General features: G+C 43.2%; 1 protein-coding gene across 1 annotated transcript in view; it reads left to right on the top strand.

The window, feature by feature from the left end:
* Positions 1–15,367, top strand: part of Sptssb (serine palmitoyltransferase small subunit B) — a 29,395-nt gene extending 14,028 nt beyond the window's left edge. The window contains exons 2-3 of the mRNA XM_050147443.1: positions 19–110; positions 12,479–15,367. Of these exons, the coding sequence (XP_050003400.1) occupies positions 12,508–12,738 (231 nt within the window). The 5' untranslated portion in view covers positions 19–110; positions 12,479–12,507 and the 3' untranslated portion in view covers positions 12,739–15,367. The remainder of the gene's footprint in view (positions 1–18; positions 111–12,478) is intronic.
* The last annotated feature ends 5,036 nt before the right edge of the window (positions 15,368–20,403 follow it).

Below are 20,403 nucleotides of genomic sequence, written 5' to 3'. Positions count from 1 at the left end.
TGAAATCTTTATTCACAGATGAAGAGATAAAGGCCAGAGAAGAGAAGCCACCTCCACCAGATCTCGCAGAAGAGAAACACAACGGCACTCCAGCCTGGACCCCTGCTCAGGTGAGCTCCTCTGCTTGCATCGTGGACTTGCAGAAATCTTTTAGAAATGTGACCCTTCTCATGGTAACATTACATCTTTACTAAGATGAAATCCTAGTCCTCTGTCAAGCAAGCAGCAACAACTTATGGCATGCTTCTGGAATATCGTATTGACACTGGAGGTAACCAAGGATGACACTGGCGTTAGCTTTGCTTCATCTCAAAACAGTGACTCCTGACTTAAAGACTTAGCAGGACCTTTGAGGTGTAGACACAAAATATTCCAACTGTGCAATTTGCACAAATTGCAAGGGTTACATAGACGCCCCCGCCCCCAACCTTTAACTATAGGTTATAAACCCCTGGCCTAGAAAACGCCAGTGGCAGGATGCAAGCCAAAAACACAATAGCAGAGCGCTAGCTCCTGCCTTATTTATGGGTCTCTGGTGGAGGACGAATTCTGTTTCAGGATCCTTCATCTTTAATTTATACGATGCAGCAGTTTATCCTGGAAGGCTCTCGGTATGAGAGGAACATTTTTCAGTAAACATTTAGTTTACCAAGTGGGATAAATTAATATAACCAATATGGAAAAACGAAGACATTGTCTTCCAAAATCAAAACACTCACAGCGTAAGTGAGAATGGTCAGTGTTCACAGGAGGGCATTTATTTTATTTTGTTTTACAATTCTTATTACAATTATTAAGGAAAGGGACCAGACTGAAAGGAAACCTAGCCGGCTGGTTCCTATTTAAATAATTATAAAAGCACCCATTCACCCATAGGGAACAGTGCGAATGAAAGGCATCTATCCCTGTGTCCTGGGGACGTCTGAAAGCCCTGGTCCTTTCCTGTTTGCAGCAGTGTTTCAGGGGACTTATAGTTCCAGGCTGGAGAGCAATAGTTTCTTTATTTCCATGTATTTTAAGAAACTTGCAAATACTTTAAATTTATCGGTAAGGAGTGTTGGCCTCTGCAGATGAAAACATCCGTCTTGAACATTCTGGTAGCATTAGTTAACGTGGCAGGAGCAATGTGTCCTACCCTGCGGTGACAGGTGCTCGCACACTTCAGTGTCTCAGGGTCCCAGGATCAGGGCTGGATCCCAGGATCGGGACTGGGTCCTAGGATAGGGACTGGGTCCCAGGATCGGGACTGGATCCCAGGATCGGGACTGGGTCCCAGGATCAGGGCTGGATCCCAGGATCGGGGCTGGGTCCCAGGATCGGGACTGGGTCCCAGGATCGGGGCTAGTTTGACTCCCAAATAAGCAGAACACAAACCCTGGAGCCTGGGCTTCTTCATCTCGTGAAGTGAGCTGATGCCCGTGAGGGTCTTCACTTGGTCCTCTGCATGTGCGGTGCTGTGCTCCAGAGGGCAGTTAGGACTGAGCTTGCTAGGACTGTTTGTCTCTAGTGTGATAGTCACATGGAAATCACATACTATACCAAATATACTAGTATATTACTAGCTATTATATTAGCTAATGTAATACTTTCCCAAGGGTTGCACTAAGCACTTCATTTTTTTCTAATCTCTTCCCAGCAGATGTGGGCATGGAGTTCTGTCCCCCATTCCTGTTCCCCAGCTGAGACAACTGAGGGAAGGCGGGTAATACGTTACTCAGAGTGACTCACCCAGGGCTGCAGTTCAACCCTAGGCAGGACCCAGAACTCACCCGTGTAATCACCCCAGCATCTCGCCTCTCCCGACTCCACTCAGTCACATGGGCTGTTAGGCCTCAATTTATTCAGCTCTATAAGGATAATCGAAGCCCCCAATCCAGTCGTAGGCCACCACACTGGCACTGAGAGAGGCTGCCTCTGCTTGGAGGAGGTGATTGTAATGAGATCCCGCATCCTCAAGGACTTTTGTCTTTGTTTCTGGGACAGCTCTAACAAATCAACATAGGTGTGGTGGCTTCTGTCAAAGAAATGTGTCTACTGGTAGTGCTGGAGGCAGAAGTATGCAATGAAGGTAGGGACGTGCCACCTGCCACCTGCCTTCCCCCACCACCCACAAATATACACTCTACACACACACACACACACACACACACACACACACACACACACACATAGTGGGGGCCCAAGGGGGGTTGTATGTCTGACAGGCATCTGGATGGCTTCCACATGACTGTTTCCAACCATGCTGCTGTACACATAGCTGGACTTTGAATGACTTTTTGGAGAAAAACTTCTAGTGACTTGAAAGACCCTTACTTTCTTATGTTCATGTTTTACTGCTAAAATTAACTTGGCAGCCTTCGGCAGTAATAGCACAGAAGTGAGAAGCCAATTGGAAGCTACATATCCCCCTTTCACTGTAGAGTGACAGGGATGGATTTTTAATGAAGCGTTAACAAACAGCATACCCCAAGAAACACACAGCTAAGTGTGGACCTAGAAGCCCGTCTCGCCATTGCGGGACTTTAAAAAGTGCACAGGGACACTGCCCTGTCCCTAGGTCGGTAAATGATGAGATACCAGATAGAAAGCATAGCATGTCATCCCCCACATCATTATAAACCCTCTCCTATCCATTTCCATATTAATATACGTTCCCCCATTTATGGTTTTGAAATGAATAGCGTCTTTCGATAGTCACACAACATTGAATCTAAGCAAATCTCTGAATTTTGTATGCCCTAAATTATAGTCAGTGCTTTCACTAAAGCTGAAGTCCAATCTTTTTCTCTCGGCCGTGAGCCCTGCACTCATAAAGTCATCTGAAGGCTGAACTGAGCTCCCTCAAAACAAAACAAAGAACAACTTCAAAATCAGTTATTTGGAACATGTCTTGTGGTCTTCCACTTTTGTTCCTATTAATAAAAATTAGACACACTGAAGTAGGTAGAGCCACAAAACACTCGTACGGAACACTTGGCCTCTTTGTTGCTGACTTTCCATAGCTCACTGGGAAGTGCAGGGTTACACAATGTAACAGAGTAACCCACAGCCTGAAAGCGAAGCCTGTGCTCACTTACCATGCTTGCTTCTTCCCCTCTCATCATGAATGCATAAGGAACATCACTAACTGCTCTGTGCTCGTTTACTCTGTGCTTCTCCCTTGCCTTTCATTCATCCCGAACTCCTGGGTCCCTTCTTAGCCTCCACTAAACACTTGGGTTTATATTCTGATTTCTAATACTCACCCTGTCGTCAGCTTGGGAAACGAGTCCCTGATAGAAACTTGGCAAGCATTTCAGTATGGAAAGAAAGTTCCCAGGGAGAGATTAAGCAAGATTGGAACTTTTTGTAGTGCACAAAGGCAACAGAAACCAATAAACTAATCACATTTTATATTCGCAGAGATTCGGTATGAGGTTGTGCCATTAATTATAAAGACTTCTCTCAATCCATGTCACTGATGATTTAAGAAATTGCATGTGGCAGAGCTAAGGAGAGGGCTCAGTGGGTGAAAAAGGTGTTGTGTAAGAGTGAGAGACAAAGTTCCAGTCCCTAGAATCCACAGAAAAGGCTAGGCACTGTAGCGCATGTTTGGGCGGAGGTAGGGCAGACAGGTGATCCCAAGAGCTTGTTGACTGGCCAATCTAGCCAAGATGGTGAGCTCCAGGTTCAGTAAGAGACCTTGTCTAAAAATAGAACAAGATACTCAACACTGACCTGGCCTTGGGACACACACACACACACACACACAGGAAAAAAAAAGATAAGAAATTACATTCTGCATCTCTGTGCATTGAACTGTGCTCAGGGGAGGAAGCCACTTGGGATTTGGCCCCTGTGACAAGAACAAGCATGTGAAATTGTGCCTTGCTCACCCTACACAAGAAGACGAGGCCCTGCCCAGGGCCATATCTGAAAGTGTTCCGAAATGGTAATGCCTTTCGACGGGAAGCTTGACTCAATAGCCACATAGATGCATTGGTTGATTGGTTATGACTGCACCAGGCGATTCAATTAGTACAAAGAATAAGACCTAGAGTTTCCTCCTGTAAAATGCACAAGCCACTGCACTAACTAGTGTAATCAGAATGCTCCATGGCTTTCTCAGTCTATCACTTCGCAAAATCACACAGTTTGAGGTGATAGGACCACAGCTCACAGCACACACTGCTGCTCTCTTACACGCGCTCCAGCGACTAAGTCAAGTTGAAAAGAAGCTGTCAACTATTACTTGTTCTACAGAAACCACTCCTGACACAAAGAGCTTTGGGGACATACCCAAGGATGTAACTTAAGACAGACAGACAGATAGGAAAGAAGGGGACCCGAAAAGGAAAATGGAAAGAAAGAAAGAAAGAAAGAAAGAAAGAAAGAAAGAAAGAAAGAAAGAGAGAGAGAGAGAGAGAGAGACAGAGAGAGAGAGACAGACAGAGAGAGAGAGACAGAGAGAGAGAGAGAGAGAGAGAGAGAGAGAGAGAGAGAGAGAGAGAGAGAGAGGTGAAAGGAAAAGGAAGGGAAGAGCGCTGCTGTGAAATCCAGCTCTCCAGGTGTTCCCGGGGTATTTCCTCATCAGAACCACTTTCCTATCCATCTTAAATTTTCAGTCACCTAGCACAAGCACTTGGAAGAGGCATTTTTGTGAAATTTAAATCCACTTCACTGGTGTTCCTTGTAGAGCCTGCAAGCTATTAACATTAGGAGAAACTACAAATGCATTTGTGATTTTCGTTTGCTTGGTGTGTGTGTGTGTGTGTGTGTGTGTGTTTAAATTGCTCGCTCCTTTCTATTCTTCAAAAAGACAGATGGGACTACATTTGTCTAAAGTCATTGCCTCAAACAGATCGTGTGAATTCCTAAGCGCCTCTTTGGGGCTCTCCATCTTGCTGGGGAAATAATGATACTCAGATTAACTTGGGAAGCACGTCCAAGAATGTCTCTGGTCTCAATAACCACATAGTTTGTCAGTCATCCAGCCTGTTATCTTCCCAGCCAGGTCCTGGGGTGATGAGATGAATGCCACGTTCAATTTGCTTTTAAAAAACAAAAAACAAACAGACAAAAAAAAAAACCCTTCAATCTACTGAGGCAATGGACTGCGTGTGAGTAATACAGTAAGTGCTAAATGTTCGTGCACTGGGTACCACACAGAAGAAAGCAATGTGTGCTCCTTGAAACAGAAGGTTCTTATGAGCCTGTTCAGTACAAGGAAGGTATATGAAGTAGGTCATGAAAGAGTGGATTTTATCTGGCAGAGACGAGGCAGAAGAGAATAGGAAGCAAAAGAATACAGCTTGAAATATTAATATTTTGAAGTCAATCTCTTAGCATGAAAATTCAGAAATGACTCCAGAGAAGCAGAGCGATCAAACCGTGAGGAGCTGGGAATGAGTCTTTTATTCCTCTGCAAAGGAAGGTAGCCCTTCACTGGAGGTTTTCAAGTAGAGAGTCTTTAAGTTTTCAAAGTTAACGTGAGAAACAGAATGAAAAATATAAAGTAGGAAAAAAGACAAGTTGGTAAGGAATCTTACTTGTCTAAGCATAGTATCTGAAGCCTCCACAGCACTGTGGGACTTTCCTGCAATGACAGAATGTTCTACACCCTGGCTGTTCAGTATTCTCTACATCCATGCTATTCAATATGGCAGTCACCTGTCCTACGACGACTGGGAACCAAAGTTCAAATTTCCATGTGTGACCAGTGGCTGTCTTGCTGACCATATAGAGACATCCTATATGGAAAATAGGCTGAGGGGCGCTGCTGGGGATTTAGTCCAGTTGGTAGAGACCCCTGGCTTCTATCCTCAGTACAACATAAACTAAATGAGATTCTACAAAACTGCAATCCAACTTGTAAAATAACAATAAGAGAATCAAGAGTTCAAGGCCATCTTTGGCTACATATATGAGTTTAAGGCCAGCCTGGGTTACACGAGACCTAATCTCAAGTAAAATTCTAAAAATTAATAATTACAAAGAAACAGCTTAAGTTAGCCCAGGAGTTAAGTAGGGTTTGTTGTTATTGTTTGCTTGCTTGTCATGTTTTGTTTTGTTTTGTTTTGTTTTTGTTAGGAAACCTAGTTAGTGGGACTGAAGGCATGGCTCATTTGTTTAGCATGCATGGAGCCAGGAGGTTGGTCCCTAGCTTATCTTAGGACAGTTTATGCAGTCACACGTGTCTGTGACTACCCTGGACCACACTGCAATCTGTCCATTTTCTTGTTCTTAGTAATGCCAGCATTTCATAGAATGGCATTGTCTTTATGTCCTTATTTTCGGTTACTTCACTTTTTAGAGTAGTAGTATTTAAGCTGTGACACAAGAATTATTTTGAGAAGTTTTCCAGACAGGAAGAACAGTATAACCACAGCACATCATCCAGAGGTTACCCAGCTGTCTAGGCATGCTGTCACTCACCGATAACCCAGAACTCAGGCAGGAGCATCACGGGTTTGAGGACAGCCTGGGTGGCATAGCAAGAGTGCCTCAAAAAGGAAGCCACAGCAACCGGAAGATAAACTGGGAACTGGAGAGATGGCTCAGTGGTCTAGAACACTCGTTGCTCTTCCAGAGGACCTGGGTTCAATTTCCAGCACCCACACGAGGCTGACAACTGTCTACAACTCCAGTCTCAGGAGATCTGATGGCCTCGTCTGACTTCCTTGGGCACCAGCACACACGTGGAGCACAAACAGGCATGCAGGTAGAACATTCGTACACAAAATACACAGCTTTTTAGAAGTCAGCTAGATTTTTGAGTAGTTCATTGATCATTATTTTTCCTTGGTAATTTTTAAATGGACTTTGTACTTTTTTATAACAAGTTTTTTGATTTGCATATAAATTAAGAAGGCAGTGTGAGGTCTCTTGAACTTTATGTCCTGTTTCTCCTACTAAAATCTGACATAGCTATGACCTGTTCATAACAATTAATGAAACAATCTTGGCAGACCATTGAGAAAAATATTCACTTTGCTTATATTTACTTCATTTTTATACAATTTTTATCCCTACTATTATGGGGTGTCAACATCACAATTAGTCTTCATGTCTCTGTAAGCTCTTGGTTGTAACCATTTTGTACACTTGGGGTTTTTTTTTTTTTTGACAATTTTAAGAGGTTTAAGGAAAACTAGTTGCTTCTCTTGTAGCAAGCCGCACACAGCAGTTTGCCTAATGTTTTAATCATTTGATTTATGAACTGTCGAGGAGATGACTGCAGAGATTAGGTACCATTGTCTGGGCATTGTGTCAGAGAAACCCACTATCAGCATTGGCTCTTGTAGGTGATGATCTTGATCAGTATCTCATTTACAGTGACTTCAGTCTCTCCCCACCTCTCCTTTCCATATCACACCCATCGGAAGAAAATCATTGCACTCTTAATTCATTTAACAAATGAATGACTTCAAGGAAGGACTGTGTTTGAAGAAGTCACATCTGGGACCCTTTAAAGAAAGCCGCTGAAGAAAGGCACAGTTGGCTTACAGACACCATCTTTTTCTCTGCCACAGGCAAGACACTTTGGTCACGCCTCAGACCTCAGGTTCTGAATATGAAGCATATGTGCACTGGAACACACTTGAGCACACACACACACACACACACACACACACGTGCGCTGAATGACTGCTACAGCTTCCAAAACGAGTCAGGAAAGAGTTAGTCTGAATCCATTCATGCCCCTTTGACCTTTCAGTCCTTGATTCTGAGGTTCAAGAGAGAAGTGTAGCTCAGCACGTATTAGCTCTTAACCAAGAGAGCAGTGAAGCTTCAGAAAAGGAAGTCTCTTATTTAAAAAGGGCTTTTCTTTGTTGTTCATTTCGATGTTTAGTTTCGCAAAGGTCACAGGCCCAAAGCACCTGGGAATTACCTTTTGTTGCTGTTGCCTAACTCGCTACCACTCCTATGGCACAGACAACAATGGTGAAATCCTCGGCAGGCCGAGCCCCTCCTGTGCGCTCCTCTCACGGCATCCTCTTCCTGGCTCGGGCTCCTGCTAGTACATGCATTTTTATAATCGTTGCACGTCCTCACTTATTCACGTTCTAGCTACGTAAGCCATCCTGGACTGATGGGGGTCACAACTGTTAGGCTTCCCCCTTAGTCTGGGAAAGGAACCTTTTCTTCCGTTCCTACTGCCCATGAATCTAGTGTGAAATCTTTACCTATGGGTTGAAAAGCCGTAGCACTGAGGAATAGAAGATAACAACTCACTATCCATTCATTTATGCAATGGCCTCTTTGGGGACTTCTAAGTCCTTGATACTTTTCCACTGTCCTTGAGACCCTTTTCATTCACTGGATCCAAATTAGGATGTAGTGTTTCCCCCTGGTTCCTAAGTCTCAAATAAACCCCTCCTTAACCCGGCAAAGCTCCGTGTTGAGGTTTTCCACCGTTCTAAGCTATATGTTACAGATAAGAACCTTAGATTTTACCAATTGCGAGGGAGACAATTGCTGCAGGTAGCATCACACAGTGGTAGAGTGGCCTCGGGTACCTAGGAAGACAGGCTGCAGTCCATCTGTATAATTCTACTTGCGAATACACAATGTATAGATATAAGTAGATTTTAAAAGTCAAGTTTAGGGAATTTTATAAAAAAACAAAACAAACAAACAAACAAACAAACAAAAAACCTCTCCCTTTTTCTACCTAGGAGCAATCATCATTTAAAAAGTATCTAACTAGAGACAAGGAGACTCATAGCAGCCTCAAGTAAACCAAACATCACAGGTCCTTTGTTCATCATCTCTAGGTTATGGCTTTAGATATTTAGAGAAGCAACTATATTAATTTTGTCCATTATTGTAAACATTTAAGGATTGAAGACATTTACTGGAAGGGCTGGAGAGATGGCAAAGTCAGTGAAATACGCGCCATGCAAGCCTAAGGACCCTAGTTCAGATGCCTTGCATCCACATAAAGCTGGGCATGGACACACACCCACAACCCCCAGGCTGAGGAAGCAGAGCAAGCAGATGGCTGGAGCTCACAGGCCAGTCAGCCTCACCAAATCATGAGTTCCAGGTTCAATGAGAGCCTATCTCAAAAACTAACGTGAGGAGCAACTTGAGGAAGACACCCAGCATCAATCAGCCTCTGGCTATCACACACACACACACACACACACACACACACACACACGTACATACACAGGGTGAGGGGGACAATAATATAGTTCTATGTGACTACAGATAACTAATTTCACTGTCTTTCTGTCATGGTTTTTCCAAAATTCAGCATCTGTTCCGGCTTCCTCCTTGGGACTTTTCCAGCACCCCTCCAGCCTCCATCTAGTGTTCCTTCCCAGACCCTCCTGCACTACATGACTGTTACACTGTCCAGAAGAGCTTCTCCTTCTGGCCTGCAATGTCCCTTGGGACAGAGAGTGCCCTTCTGAGGCCATTGCTACTCAGAAGCTGCATAGCTATATTCAAAATGAATTTGTTCACTGAATTAATAAACTCTCCCACCCGTGTGACTCATCCCATGGTCTACAGGGGGGGTGGGTTGCTTTTCTTCTAATTGTAAATATTGTCTCATAGGAAATACAAAGCAGACTCACAAGGAGAAATAAATTACCTAAGTAAATCAAGAACCTAGAAGTAGTGCATATTCTACAATAAATTGTAGCAGATGGCTTTCTAATAATAACCAGCTCTCTCTCTTCTCCCCTTTGCATTATAGGAAATGGGGAGCCATCTTTAAATTTTCTTCTTAATAAATGAAAGAAGAATCCAGGAGGGCAATCATGCCTTCTTGAACTAACTGCTAGACCTCATGAGATTAAAATGAGACAGATAATAAAAACCCATTCCCCCGGGGCTGGAGAGGCGATTCGGTGGTTAAGAGCATTTGCTGCTCTTTGAGAGGACCCAGGTTCCATCCTCAGCACCTATATCAAGCAACTCACAACTGCCTCTAACTCGACTTCAGGAACTTGGACACCTTCTTCTGGCCTCCACACACGAAAATAAATAAATCTATAAAAGCACTTTTCACAGGTCAGAGAGATTTGGAGGGCTGAGAAATGAGAGGTAGAAAGAGCCAATCAATTTTAACGTTTTGTTCTTAGTATGAAAGTATATTTAAAATATCCATTTCTAAAGCATTGTGATGTTTGTGATCAAAGTGTCACAAAATAATGTAACATGTGTTCATAAACTTTTTATCTGATTGGTTGACTTTCAGCAGCCTCAAGTATTGGGCACCTATTATTCCACAGTTTCCACAGCTTGGCTGGGGGGCCTCTGACGCAGGGTTTTTCAAAAGGCTGCCATATTTTCCTGTTAGGGCTGCCTAAGCAAGAAGTTAATTTTTAAGTAGAAAACATCAGCCAGGAGATTAATTGGTGTGGAAAAAAAAATTAAACACAATAGTGAGACTAATGAGAAGAAAAGTCAATGATATTCCTGAGTGCAATATTATCTCATTAATAAAACTGGAAATAGTATTGCAAATCTTTATGAATCCTCAATACATGGTTGATTCTGAAGAAGCAGTACCCGTGGGAAGAGCAGAGTAATAGCGCACCCAAAATGAGTGATATGCAAATCCACTTCACCTTGGCTTTAGGATGTACCCGACCTTATGAATTTAGCCCCACCTCCCTGACCTACAACTTCCCTCTTGTCAGTAGCCTCTGGGACCCTCAGAATCATAGGTTAAGAAAAAATAATTAGTTGGGCAGTGGTGGCGCATGCCTTTAATCCTGGCACTTGGGAGGCAAAGGATTCAGAGAGAAACCCTATCAAGAAAGAAGGAACAAACAAACGATGAACGAATGGAGAATAATTAGCCTAATCAACTCCATCTTCCACTCCTGGCCTCATGCTGGCATAAGGCATTTCTTTAGCCTCTTTGGGTTTACATCATTCTCTTTACTGGAACCTTGACTGCCTCCCAAGCTCCCCTCCCCCTCTCGCTTCCCCTCCTTCCCTGCCTTCACCCCCCCCCTTATTTCCCCTTCATCATTTCCCTTTCCATTTATTTGGGTTTTAATCATCCCTGTCGTTTTATCTTGTCCTCAGACTGTGTTCAGACTGGATCAAGTTTACAAAAGCTCCTAGAACACTATACTTGCCCTTCAGGGCAAGTAACGTAGTTGATAATTACGTATTCATTTGTGCTAAGTGTTTAAGATCCGTCCTACCAACTAGTCTACACTCCTAAAGGAGAGGAGGTGTGTCTGTCTAAGTCATAGAGACTTCCCCTTTCCTCCAGCACTACCTGGCTCTAGATACCTGAGAAATAGACCCCAGGCTCTTCCACCCCGCCCAAGCTCTAACTCTAAGTAGTTACAGAGAAGCAACTGTGGAGGGTTTTGAATAAGAGTTTTTAAAATTGGGTTGTCTAGCAGGACTGCCAGACCCCAAGCACTGTAGTCATCACTTTCATTGTTTCTGTTCGTGGGAAATCTTGCCTATTGAAGTCATCACTGTGCTGTGGTTTGGAGGCTTCCGTCCCTTCTAAACTCCACGTCAAACCTAATCTCCAGTGTAGCAGTCCTAAAAGGTTCAGTTAGGGGCTGATGAGTGGGTAAAAGGGCTTGCTATACAACTCTGGTGATCTCAGGTTGATCCCCAGAATCCACCTGTAAAGCCAGATGCGATCGTGGGCATCTATAATCTCAACACTTCTATGGTAGTATGGGCCATAGAGACAAGAGACTCTCCTGCAAGCTGGCAGGCCAGCTAGCACCACAGAAACAACAGAGGCCACCTTGAAAACAAGGTGAATTCATCAGGAATGCTCCTCACTGCATGCGATGAAGGTTCTTTTTTCTTTGGTAATAGTTCTTTGAGAATTATGCTTTTACTTTATTTTCATGTTTTCAACGTCCGTACCATGCTGTTTTTGTTACTGTGGCTCTGTAATATAATTTGAAATCTGGGCTATTGGTACCTCCAGCGGTTTGGTGATGGTTGTTGTTCAGGATTGTTTTGTGTATCCTAGGTCTTCTGTATTTCCATATGAAATTGATGATTACTGCTTCCAGTTTCCGGGGAGAACAGTGTTAGAGTTTTGATATGGGAAATACTGGATTTGCAGATTACTTTTGGTAGGACAGCAGATAACATTTCAGTGTTAGCCCTGCCAGTCCACAAGCAGGGGAATCTTTGTCTCATCCTCCATTTATTTTTCAATGTCTCAAGGTTTTCATGGCACAAGGATTTCATGCCCATGTGAAATTTATTGTATACAACTGTGAAGACAGAAATCTAGATCAGTCCATTTGAAGGCTTCTGATGCTCCATCAGGGGACAGACTGAGTGCGCTCTCTAGCCCACCATTAAAACATTAAGGATAACACTCAAGGTTTATATTAGGACTAGTGACAGAGACACCCTTTGTGTTAAAATAACCAAAATGTCAGGTTATGGGAATATTAACAGTAGGCGTTTGCTGTGTGTTACCAGAAGATGGGGTGCTTTGTTTCTTATTTTTTTTCCCCTGTGGTGTTATTTTCTCTCACAGGAAGACTTTCCACAGCTTGAGGAGGAATCATGGATTTCAAGAGCGTGAAGGAGTATTTAGCCTGGCTCTACTATCAATACCAAATCATCAGCTGCTGTGCCGTCCTGGAGCCCTGGGAACAGTCTATGTTCAATACCATCTTACTAACCATTGTCGCCATGGTAGTCTACACTGCCTATGTCTTCATCCCCATCCACATCCGCCTGGCTTGGGAATTTTTCTCCAAAATATGCGGATATCACAGTTCAATTTCTAATTGATCTCTCCGGAATCTTGCGAAACAGCATGATGGGTTCCCGTTGCTTACAACTCGTCGACCTAGGGGACTGCGGCATCTTTCACCTCTGACCTGACCAGCGCCCTCTCTATGCACCCGCGTCCTGCCTGGAGTCTGAGCTAGGTGTCCTCCAAGTCGCTTTGGCCCATGCAGCATGGTGTGTGTCCGATGATAGGAAACGCAATGACTTCACCCCGTACCCCACATGCGCTCGACTCAACTCCGTGGCGTTAGATTTCTGTTGGAGATCAGGACGCTTTCAAATAAAACTTTCCCGGGAAATAGGCTTGTAAGAAACCCGACAGAGTCGTATTTAAAATCCTCTCTTCATATCATTCTATATAAGGGATGCGTTACAGAAAGTATTTCCTAGGCTACTGTCAAAAGTACCTGCTCTTGTTTACAATCTATTAAAAGATGTGAATAAAAAAAAAAAAAACCCAAACCTTTAAAGTCTTATTTTCTGGTAAATAGCCGATACCTAAAATTATTTTTTTCTTCTTTTTAAAATTTTCATTATATTTGTTTTGCCTAAAATTCTTTTACTTCAAATGCAAAAGAATAGGCCAGAGACAGTTATTTTCTTTTAGATATGGTTCAGGCATTGTTTCAAATGCCTCTGAAATCTGACTTTATCATAGCTTTAAATGAACCATGATATTAACTAAACAAGTAAATATTGTACTAGAGAACAGCTTAAGTTTAAAAAAATAAATATAACCAAAGCCAATTCAGATATTGTGACTTTTGACCATGCCCTGTCTTGCATGATGCTGGAGGCGAGAGGAGAGAAAGGGTTGTTTTCCTGCGCCTTCACTGAGTGAAAGGAAAATTGCATGTCCTGGGCTACAGGAAGAAGCTAATAAATAGGCTGGAAGTAATAGTCTACCAGCAGGAAGTCGACAGCTCCAGTTAAACCCTTTGATATAGTGGCTCCATTGCACAGCAGAAGCAAGATTTATTAAATTTCTCCCAAAATGTTTATCTTCAAAACAAATGTAAGATTTTAATTATAGTGCTGAAACAAACATGAAAGTCAAAGACCGAGCCTTGCAGCTTTTCTTTCCTCCCGATAAATATCAATAGTATTCTGGAGGGTAAAAAAAATAACCAGGTTTTGGACAACACTGGCACCTTTGTTTTCGAGGGGAAATATTCCAAGGGGAGCTAAGGAGAAAGATATTTGGCATGCAAAATCAACTTGCACGTCTGTTTAAAAATAAACAAAGCATACTTTTTGAAGAGTGACCAGATATGAATATGCGCTTGTTGATTTTTCCAAAGTAAAGTTTACTTTGATAAATAAATGCACAGTTTGGTCTCTTTTTCCCTTTCTTCACCGTACGCTATAGTGCACTCTCCAAATAACCTCTACTGACTTTACCCAGATACTGATCTCAATGGTAGAATAAAGCTATCCTTGGCCAACCAGCTGGTTACTTTCCCTATTGCCGTGACAGAACTCCAGAAGGAGCAGCTTCAAGAGGAAGGGTCTTCAGGATCACTGTTGGAGGCACAGCACATGGCGGGGGAGCAGGCATAGCCACAGGAACATGAGGCAGCTGGTCACACTGCAGCCACAGTCAGAAGACAGAGAGCAATGAGCGCAGGTGCACAGTCTGTTCTCTCCTTTTAATTCAATCCAAGACCTTAGTCCGAGATATGGTGTTGCCCATTTCAAGGTGGAGCTTTCAAATTTGGTTCAGCCTTTCTAGAAACATCCTCAGAGACACACCAGGAATGTTTCCATGGTGATTCTAAATCAAATCGGGTTGACAATGAAGATTAGCCCTCATCTTAATGAACTTCTCAATGCTTGACGTGCCTTTTACAGGTTGCATGACTTCAGCTGCATGCTGAAGTCGGTAGCTAGGTCTCCCAGTTGCAGGAAAGGAGCCTGGAGCTTAGAAAATGCAAATGTCTTGTTTGAAGGCAGTTGGGTACCAGCAGCACAGCAAGGTGAGGACCACAAGGAAGGCCATGGGAGAATGGCGTGAGCTATGGGCATCGCTGACAAGTTAGAAAGCAAACGACCATCATGTGACAAAGGCAAGAGCATGGATAGACAGCCATGTCTGGAGTCCTAGCCACTGTCTTTGCTATTGTACTTGGGGGACCTGTTCGCCCAGCTCTCTTGCCAGCTTAGAGAGAGATCGCTTTTACTTTTAGTTAACAGTTGAAGGATGAACTTGAATGCATTCCCAGTTCGCAGTGATTCAGCACCCTTCTGTAGGTGGCTTCCTGCTGAGTACTTGTAGAGTTCAGTCACAAAGATACCGCTTTGACCTTCAATGCTACCTTCTAAAAATAAGAGTTAAAGTAAACGCCAATAGAGAGAGGAGAAGTTAATAAAGGATTATTACAGAATGCCAGCCTGGGATATCACTTCAAAGCAATCATTGTCTCTGAATAATCACAAGTAGTCAATACAGGGTACAAAAAGCATACTCATACAGATTTTTTGTTTATTTGTTTGTTTTAAAGCTACGGAATATGGCGGGAAAGAAAGCCACATCTGCCTGCCTGCTGCTGCTCTAGGCTTGGCAGAGCTTTTTTTTTTTTTTTTTTTTGAAGAGAGACCAGATATGAATATACGCTTGTTGATTTTTCCAAAGTAAAGTTTACTTTGATAAATAAATGCACAGTTTGGTCTCTACATTATTGAGCTCTACATTTTTCTCTCTCCCCTCCCTACCTCTCCCCTCCCCTTCAACCCTCTCCCTTGGTCCCCAGGCTCCCAATTTATTCAGGAGATCTTATCTTTTTCTACTTCCCATGTAGATTAGATCCATGTATGTCTCTCTTAGAGTCCTCTTTGATGTCTAGGTTCTCTGGGGTTGTGATTTGTAGGCTGGTTTTCTTTGCTTTATGTTTAAAAACCACTTATGAATGAGTATATATTATATATAGTATATATTATATTTGTCTTTCTGTGTCTGGGTTACACCACTCAATATGATGTTTTCTAGATCCATCCATTCCTGCAAATTTCAAGATGTCATTGGTTTTTCATTTGTTTGTTTGTTTGTTTTTACTTTGCCTTCAGCCCGGACTGGAAACACTGCATGCTTTCCCTTTGCTTCCGCTATTCAGGGATTTCAATGGTATGCTTAGAATTTAAAACAAGATTCCAGAGGTTTAAGATTCCAGAGGGCTAGTGTTTGTCTTTCGTGGGACCAAGACCCATAAGCTGTTCTTTCCTCAGTATTGACCAAGGCTATAAATTAATACCCAAACCTGTTCTACCTACTTATATAACAACAACAACAAACCTACAATATGAAAAATGCCAAGAAACCACTTTTAATATAACATCGTTGATTAGTCTACATTACATGTAAAAAAAAATCACTAACATTTTTTTTTACTTGCTCCTTTTCTGCCACTAACTAATTGGGGTCCTGTAACTCATGTGCTCCCAGAGAACAGAGTCAGCTTGTTTGTGAATGCCAGGTGGTTGGTACAGGGATCAGCAGGTGCCCACTACCAAGAGCGTGATTCAGCTCCCCAAAGTCTGTACAAGGAAGCTCAGCCTGTGTATTGGGCCCCTCCGCATGAACAGCTTCCAATTATCGACCTAAGAGTAACTTCCATTCACATGACAGATTCATTAAAAGTTAACCAGGCATCGATACATAGATAAAAGGAGTTGAGGGGCAAAATAAATAACTGCTAAAAAAAATTACAACAGATGAGGTGACGCACATTCCAGAGTTCGTAAGAAAATCCTGTTATCTTTGAAAATTTGAAAAAATCTTAGCCTACTGTATGCTGTATGCCAGCTGTTCAATTAGATAAGGAAAAACTAAACCAATGAGACAAAAATTGAAATTGTGAACACACACACACAAAATGCCACAGCTCCCAGCAGAAAGGGAATAAAAGATAGCTGATCCTGCAGCCAAGTTTGAGTGACTATGGCCTGGAAAAGCACAGATTTAGGTCACCCCACTTCCTTGTCTTCCAAAGAGGAAGTGGTTTTGTAATATTAGAACAAAGAAAGTCATAAATCAAAGCAATCTGAAAACACACTGGTGAGGACATCAAAAGAGTGGGTTCAGTCAGGCAGATGAGCCTCAGACATTACCCGATCAGATTCTTAGTCCTTAAATTGGTGGAGAATATGGTTTGAACCTAATACATTGTGGGGATTTTAATCTGTTTATCCGGATGTTAGGTCTGACTTAGAGATGGCCAAAAAATGACTATTTGGTAGGCTGAATATCACTCAAGATACCGCAACCGGGCTCCGAAATGGCAACACTCCAACCTCCTCACAGTTGTGAATGCTGTAGCCGGCCCATTCGCCTCTGTGCACACAGCTTCTTTCCAAGAATATTTTTCTTTCATAAAATATAAAAACCATCTGGATTTATGCACAAATAAATTAGATGTTTGGCAAGAGAGCAACTAAGAAACAACCAAAATACTGAACAAGTATCGAACCAATATCACAAATTTTGATCGGAGCTGGTGAAAAACCAGCAGAGTTTTGAGGAGGAAGCAGCAGAAACCTGGAGACGGCAGAGCACAGGGTGAAGGTAGCCAGCGCAGCTCCTGTGACTGAGACGCAGAGCCAGGCACCCATCCGGGAGGACAGTGAGGACAGAGAAGTGGGGGCTGGTGGGTCAGAGCAGGCACAGCACACAGCCTTTGCACAGAGGAGCTGGGTGGAGGCAGTGGCTGAGTCAGAACAGCGGATGGTCTGGGATGGTGTACAGATAAAGCTAGGAAGTTGAGGCAGTTTGCTGATGCCATGACTCCATTAAATATTACCCCCTGTGGTGGTTTGACAGAAAAGGGTCCCCAGAGGAATGGCACTATTAGGAGGTGTGGCCTTGTGGGAGAAAGTGTGTCACTGTAGGGGCGGGCTTTGAGGTCTCTTTTGCTCAAGCATCCCTCAGTGTGACAGTCAATTGACTTCCTGTTGCCTGCAAGATGTAGGACTTTCAGCTCCAGCACCACATCTGCCTGCCCACCGCCATGCTCCTCATTATGATGACAATGGACTGAACCTCTGAAACTGTAAGCCAGCCACCCCAACTAAATGTTTTTCTTATAAGTGTTGTCGTGGTCGTGGTGTCTTCTCATGGCAATTAAAACCTTGACTAATGCACCGTGTGTGTGTGTGTGTGTGTGTGTGTGTGTGTGTGTGTGTGTGTGTATTTATAGACACACAGATAGACAGATAGATCGGCAAAGCACAGTGTCACAGGCCTGTGATCGCAGCAGGGACTGTGGAGGCAGCTCAGTAGTTATATAAGACAAACATTCATGCAGGAAAAAGATCCATACATATAAAATAATTTTTAAAAAATTTAAAGAGAAGGAAGCAGGAGGATTGAGGGTCTGAAGAAAACCGAGGATGCAAAGCAAGAATCTTATTATTACAAACTCAAATTGTAAATAAAATTCTGAGATTTTTGTCTTTAATCATAAAATATCCTAAGACACAAACAAAATGTAAAACACAAAGGAAAGTTCTTCTTCATTCTGGGACGTTACTTTCTAAACCTGGCTATGAAAAGAGGATAAGATCTTTTCTAAAGATTGAAGGGGGGGAGGAATCAGACTTTTCTTCCCTACTTTTTTAGTTTTTAAAGCTTTGTCTGGTTGGAAGAGGAAATGCCGATTTTCCAGCATGAAATGGAATCATTGTCTAGACACTTTGCATTATCAAACTGACTAACATATCAATAGCATGATTGCTCCTGGACTTAAAGCGTTCTGACCTTAGAGCCCATGAGATAGTTCAGATATGACGACTTGCGGTTCATCCCTGCAGACCGCAGCAAAGACAACCAGCCCCGACAAATTGTCCCTAGCCGCTGCACAAGTGGGTGTATGTGCACTCGAGCAAGGGAATGTAAGAAGAATATTTTTAATTATGTTCGCACTCTATGGAGAGTTTAACAGGCAGGGAGATCGAATTTCATGGCTGGGCCTCCCTTCGACTCCTTCCTGCTTTATCGGGCTATGCAGATAGCAGAAGCCTCAGCTGTGGGACAGCTCACAGACAGGCAGGGCCGCCCACTCTCTAAATCTCATCATTGCTCAGAAATAACAAGAAAACAGGAAGCAGCCTCTCACCTTATTGCAATGACAGAACTTATTTCCAGAGCTTTCTTGCGAGCCTTTGTATGCAATCCAGATGTCTCCCGTTGACAACAGGCCCCCTTCTAATCCCTTTGATGGGAATTCAATATTCAAATTGCTTGTTTCAACATTACTTTCTGTGTCTTGCTAGTGAAGAGTGCTGACTGAGGTGACACTTTGACCCAGGAATCTGAAGGAGCATCAGCGTAGACTAAAAAACATAGGACCAGACATATGCCCCCTCCACCGCCCGCCCCCACCCACCACGCATGTGCAGGCGCAGGCGCACACTCAGTCTGGAACTCCCAACCGCAGCTGAGGCAGGTAGATTTCACAGAGCCCGTGATCCTGGTGGTTAGGGATTCAGCCGTTGGAAAGAGCTACCTGTCCCATAGCGCTCACACATCCCATGCATCCATGCTCGAATTGTTTAAACTCTGAGTAAGAGGCCTGGGGCAGGAGAGGAATGGGTAAGGTGGGGAGAGGGGCAGGCAAGAGAAGAAGGAGGGGAAACGCAAGAAAGAAGAGTGCAGAAAAGAGAAAGGCACCCTTTCTTTTTCATCTCTGTGTCCAAAATGGGAAGGTCTAGTGAGTTTCAAAAGACAAGCATCCCAACAGATTCAGCTGAGAATTCTAACTGGTATTTATTAGGAAATCCAGAATTGTGCACCACCTCACTCTGTAACCCTGAATTGAAAAGAGGGAGTCAGCTTTATGGGCAGAAAAGGACTGAAGAAAAGAAAAGCAGAACTAAGAACAGAAAGCAGCGAGACTGTCTGAAGGTAATTTTCCCTAAAGGGCAACACAGAAACGACTTCTCTGCTCGGCCAGGTCGGGCAAGCTGGACCCATTCCAATTGGTCGCTGTGAATTTTGGGTTTGGTTTTTCACTCTCACTCCTAAAGTGGCCCGTTTTAAAGTTCCTTTTGATTAGTGGCACCTAGCAGAAGCGATTCCATACTGGTTTGGTTGGTCTGCAGGTATCTTCAGAGGGAGCTTGGCCCAAAACAGTAACTTCCCACAAACTTATTAACCTAAACAGACTTCAGCTCTCTGATCTCATCTCCCTGGGAACACCCCTGACCACACGGATTTCTCCCTAACAAAAGCCATAACTGAATGTCTTACTTCCTTGTTCGTATTAATACTTCAATTCCTTTTGTTAAAATAATTCACGTTCCCAAAAAACTTCAATAAATATGAATAAGCAGACAGCTGATGCCTCCACTCTCCAGGGGCTTCTAGTAAGTCCCCCCCCACACCTCACTATCTTCTAAAGGCTCAACAACTCAACACCCTCGGGTGCAAAAAGGGGTCTGTCTGTGGAGTATCTCATTTCAGATACTCTTCCAGTTTAAAGAATCTATATTATTTTAAATTACAGTGATTCTTAACTTTATGTTTTCTGCAGTCAGTTTCCCTAGTTGTTGGCAGGACACTGGCCTTTCCCTGAAATGCTAGAGCATCTCATGACCCTATTGTTCTGGGGATGAAGAATGGTTACAGATGACAACAGATAAACACACAAAATTCCAGTCCTAGTATAGTAGTCA

This window comes from Alexandromys fortis, unplaced genomic scaffold, assembly GCF_014885135.2.
Source record: "Alexandromys fortis isolate MF-2015 unplaced genomic scaffold, M_Fortis_MF-2015_v1.1 scaffold_53, whole genome shotgun sequence".
Classification (NCBI taxonomy): Eukaryota; Metazoa; Chordata; class Mammalia; order Rodentia; family Cricetidae; genus Alexandromys; species Alexandromys fortis.
This window is presented reverse-complemented; position numbering and strand designations above follow the sequence as displayed.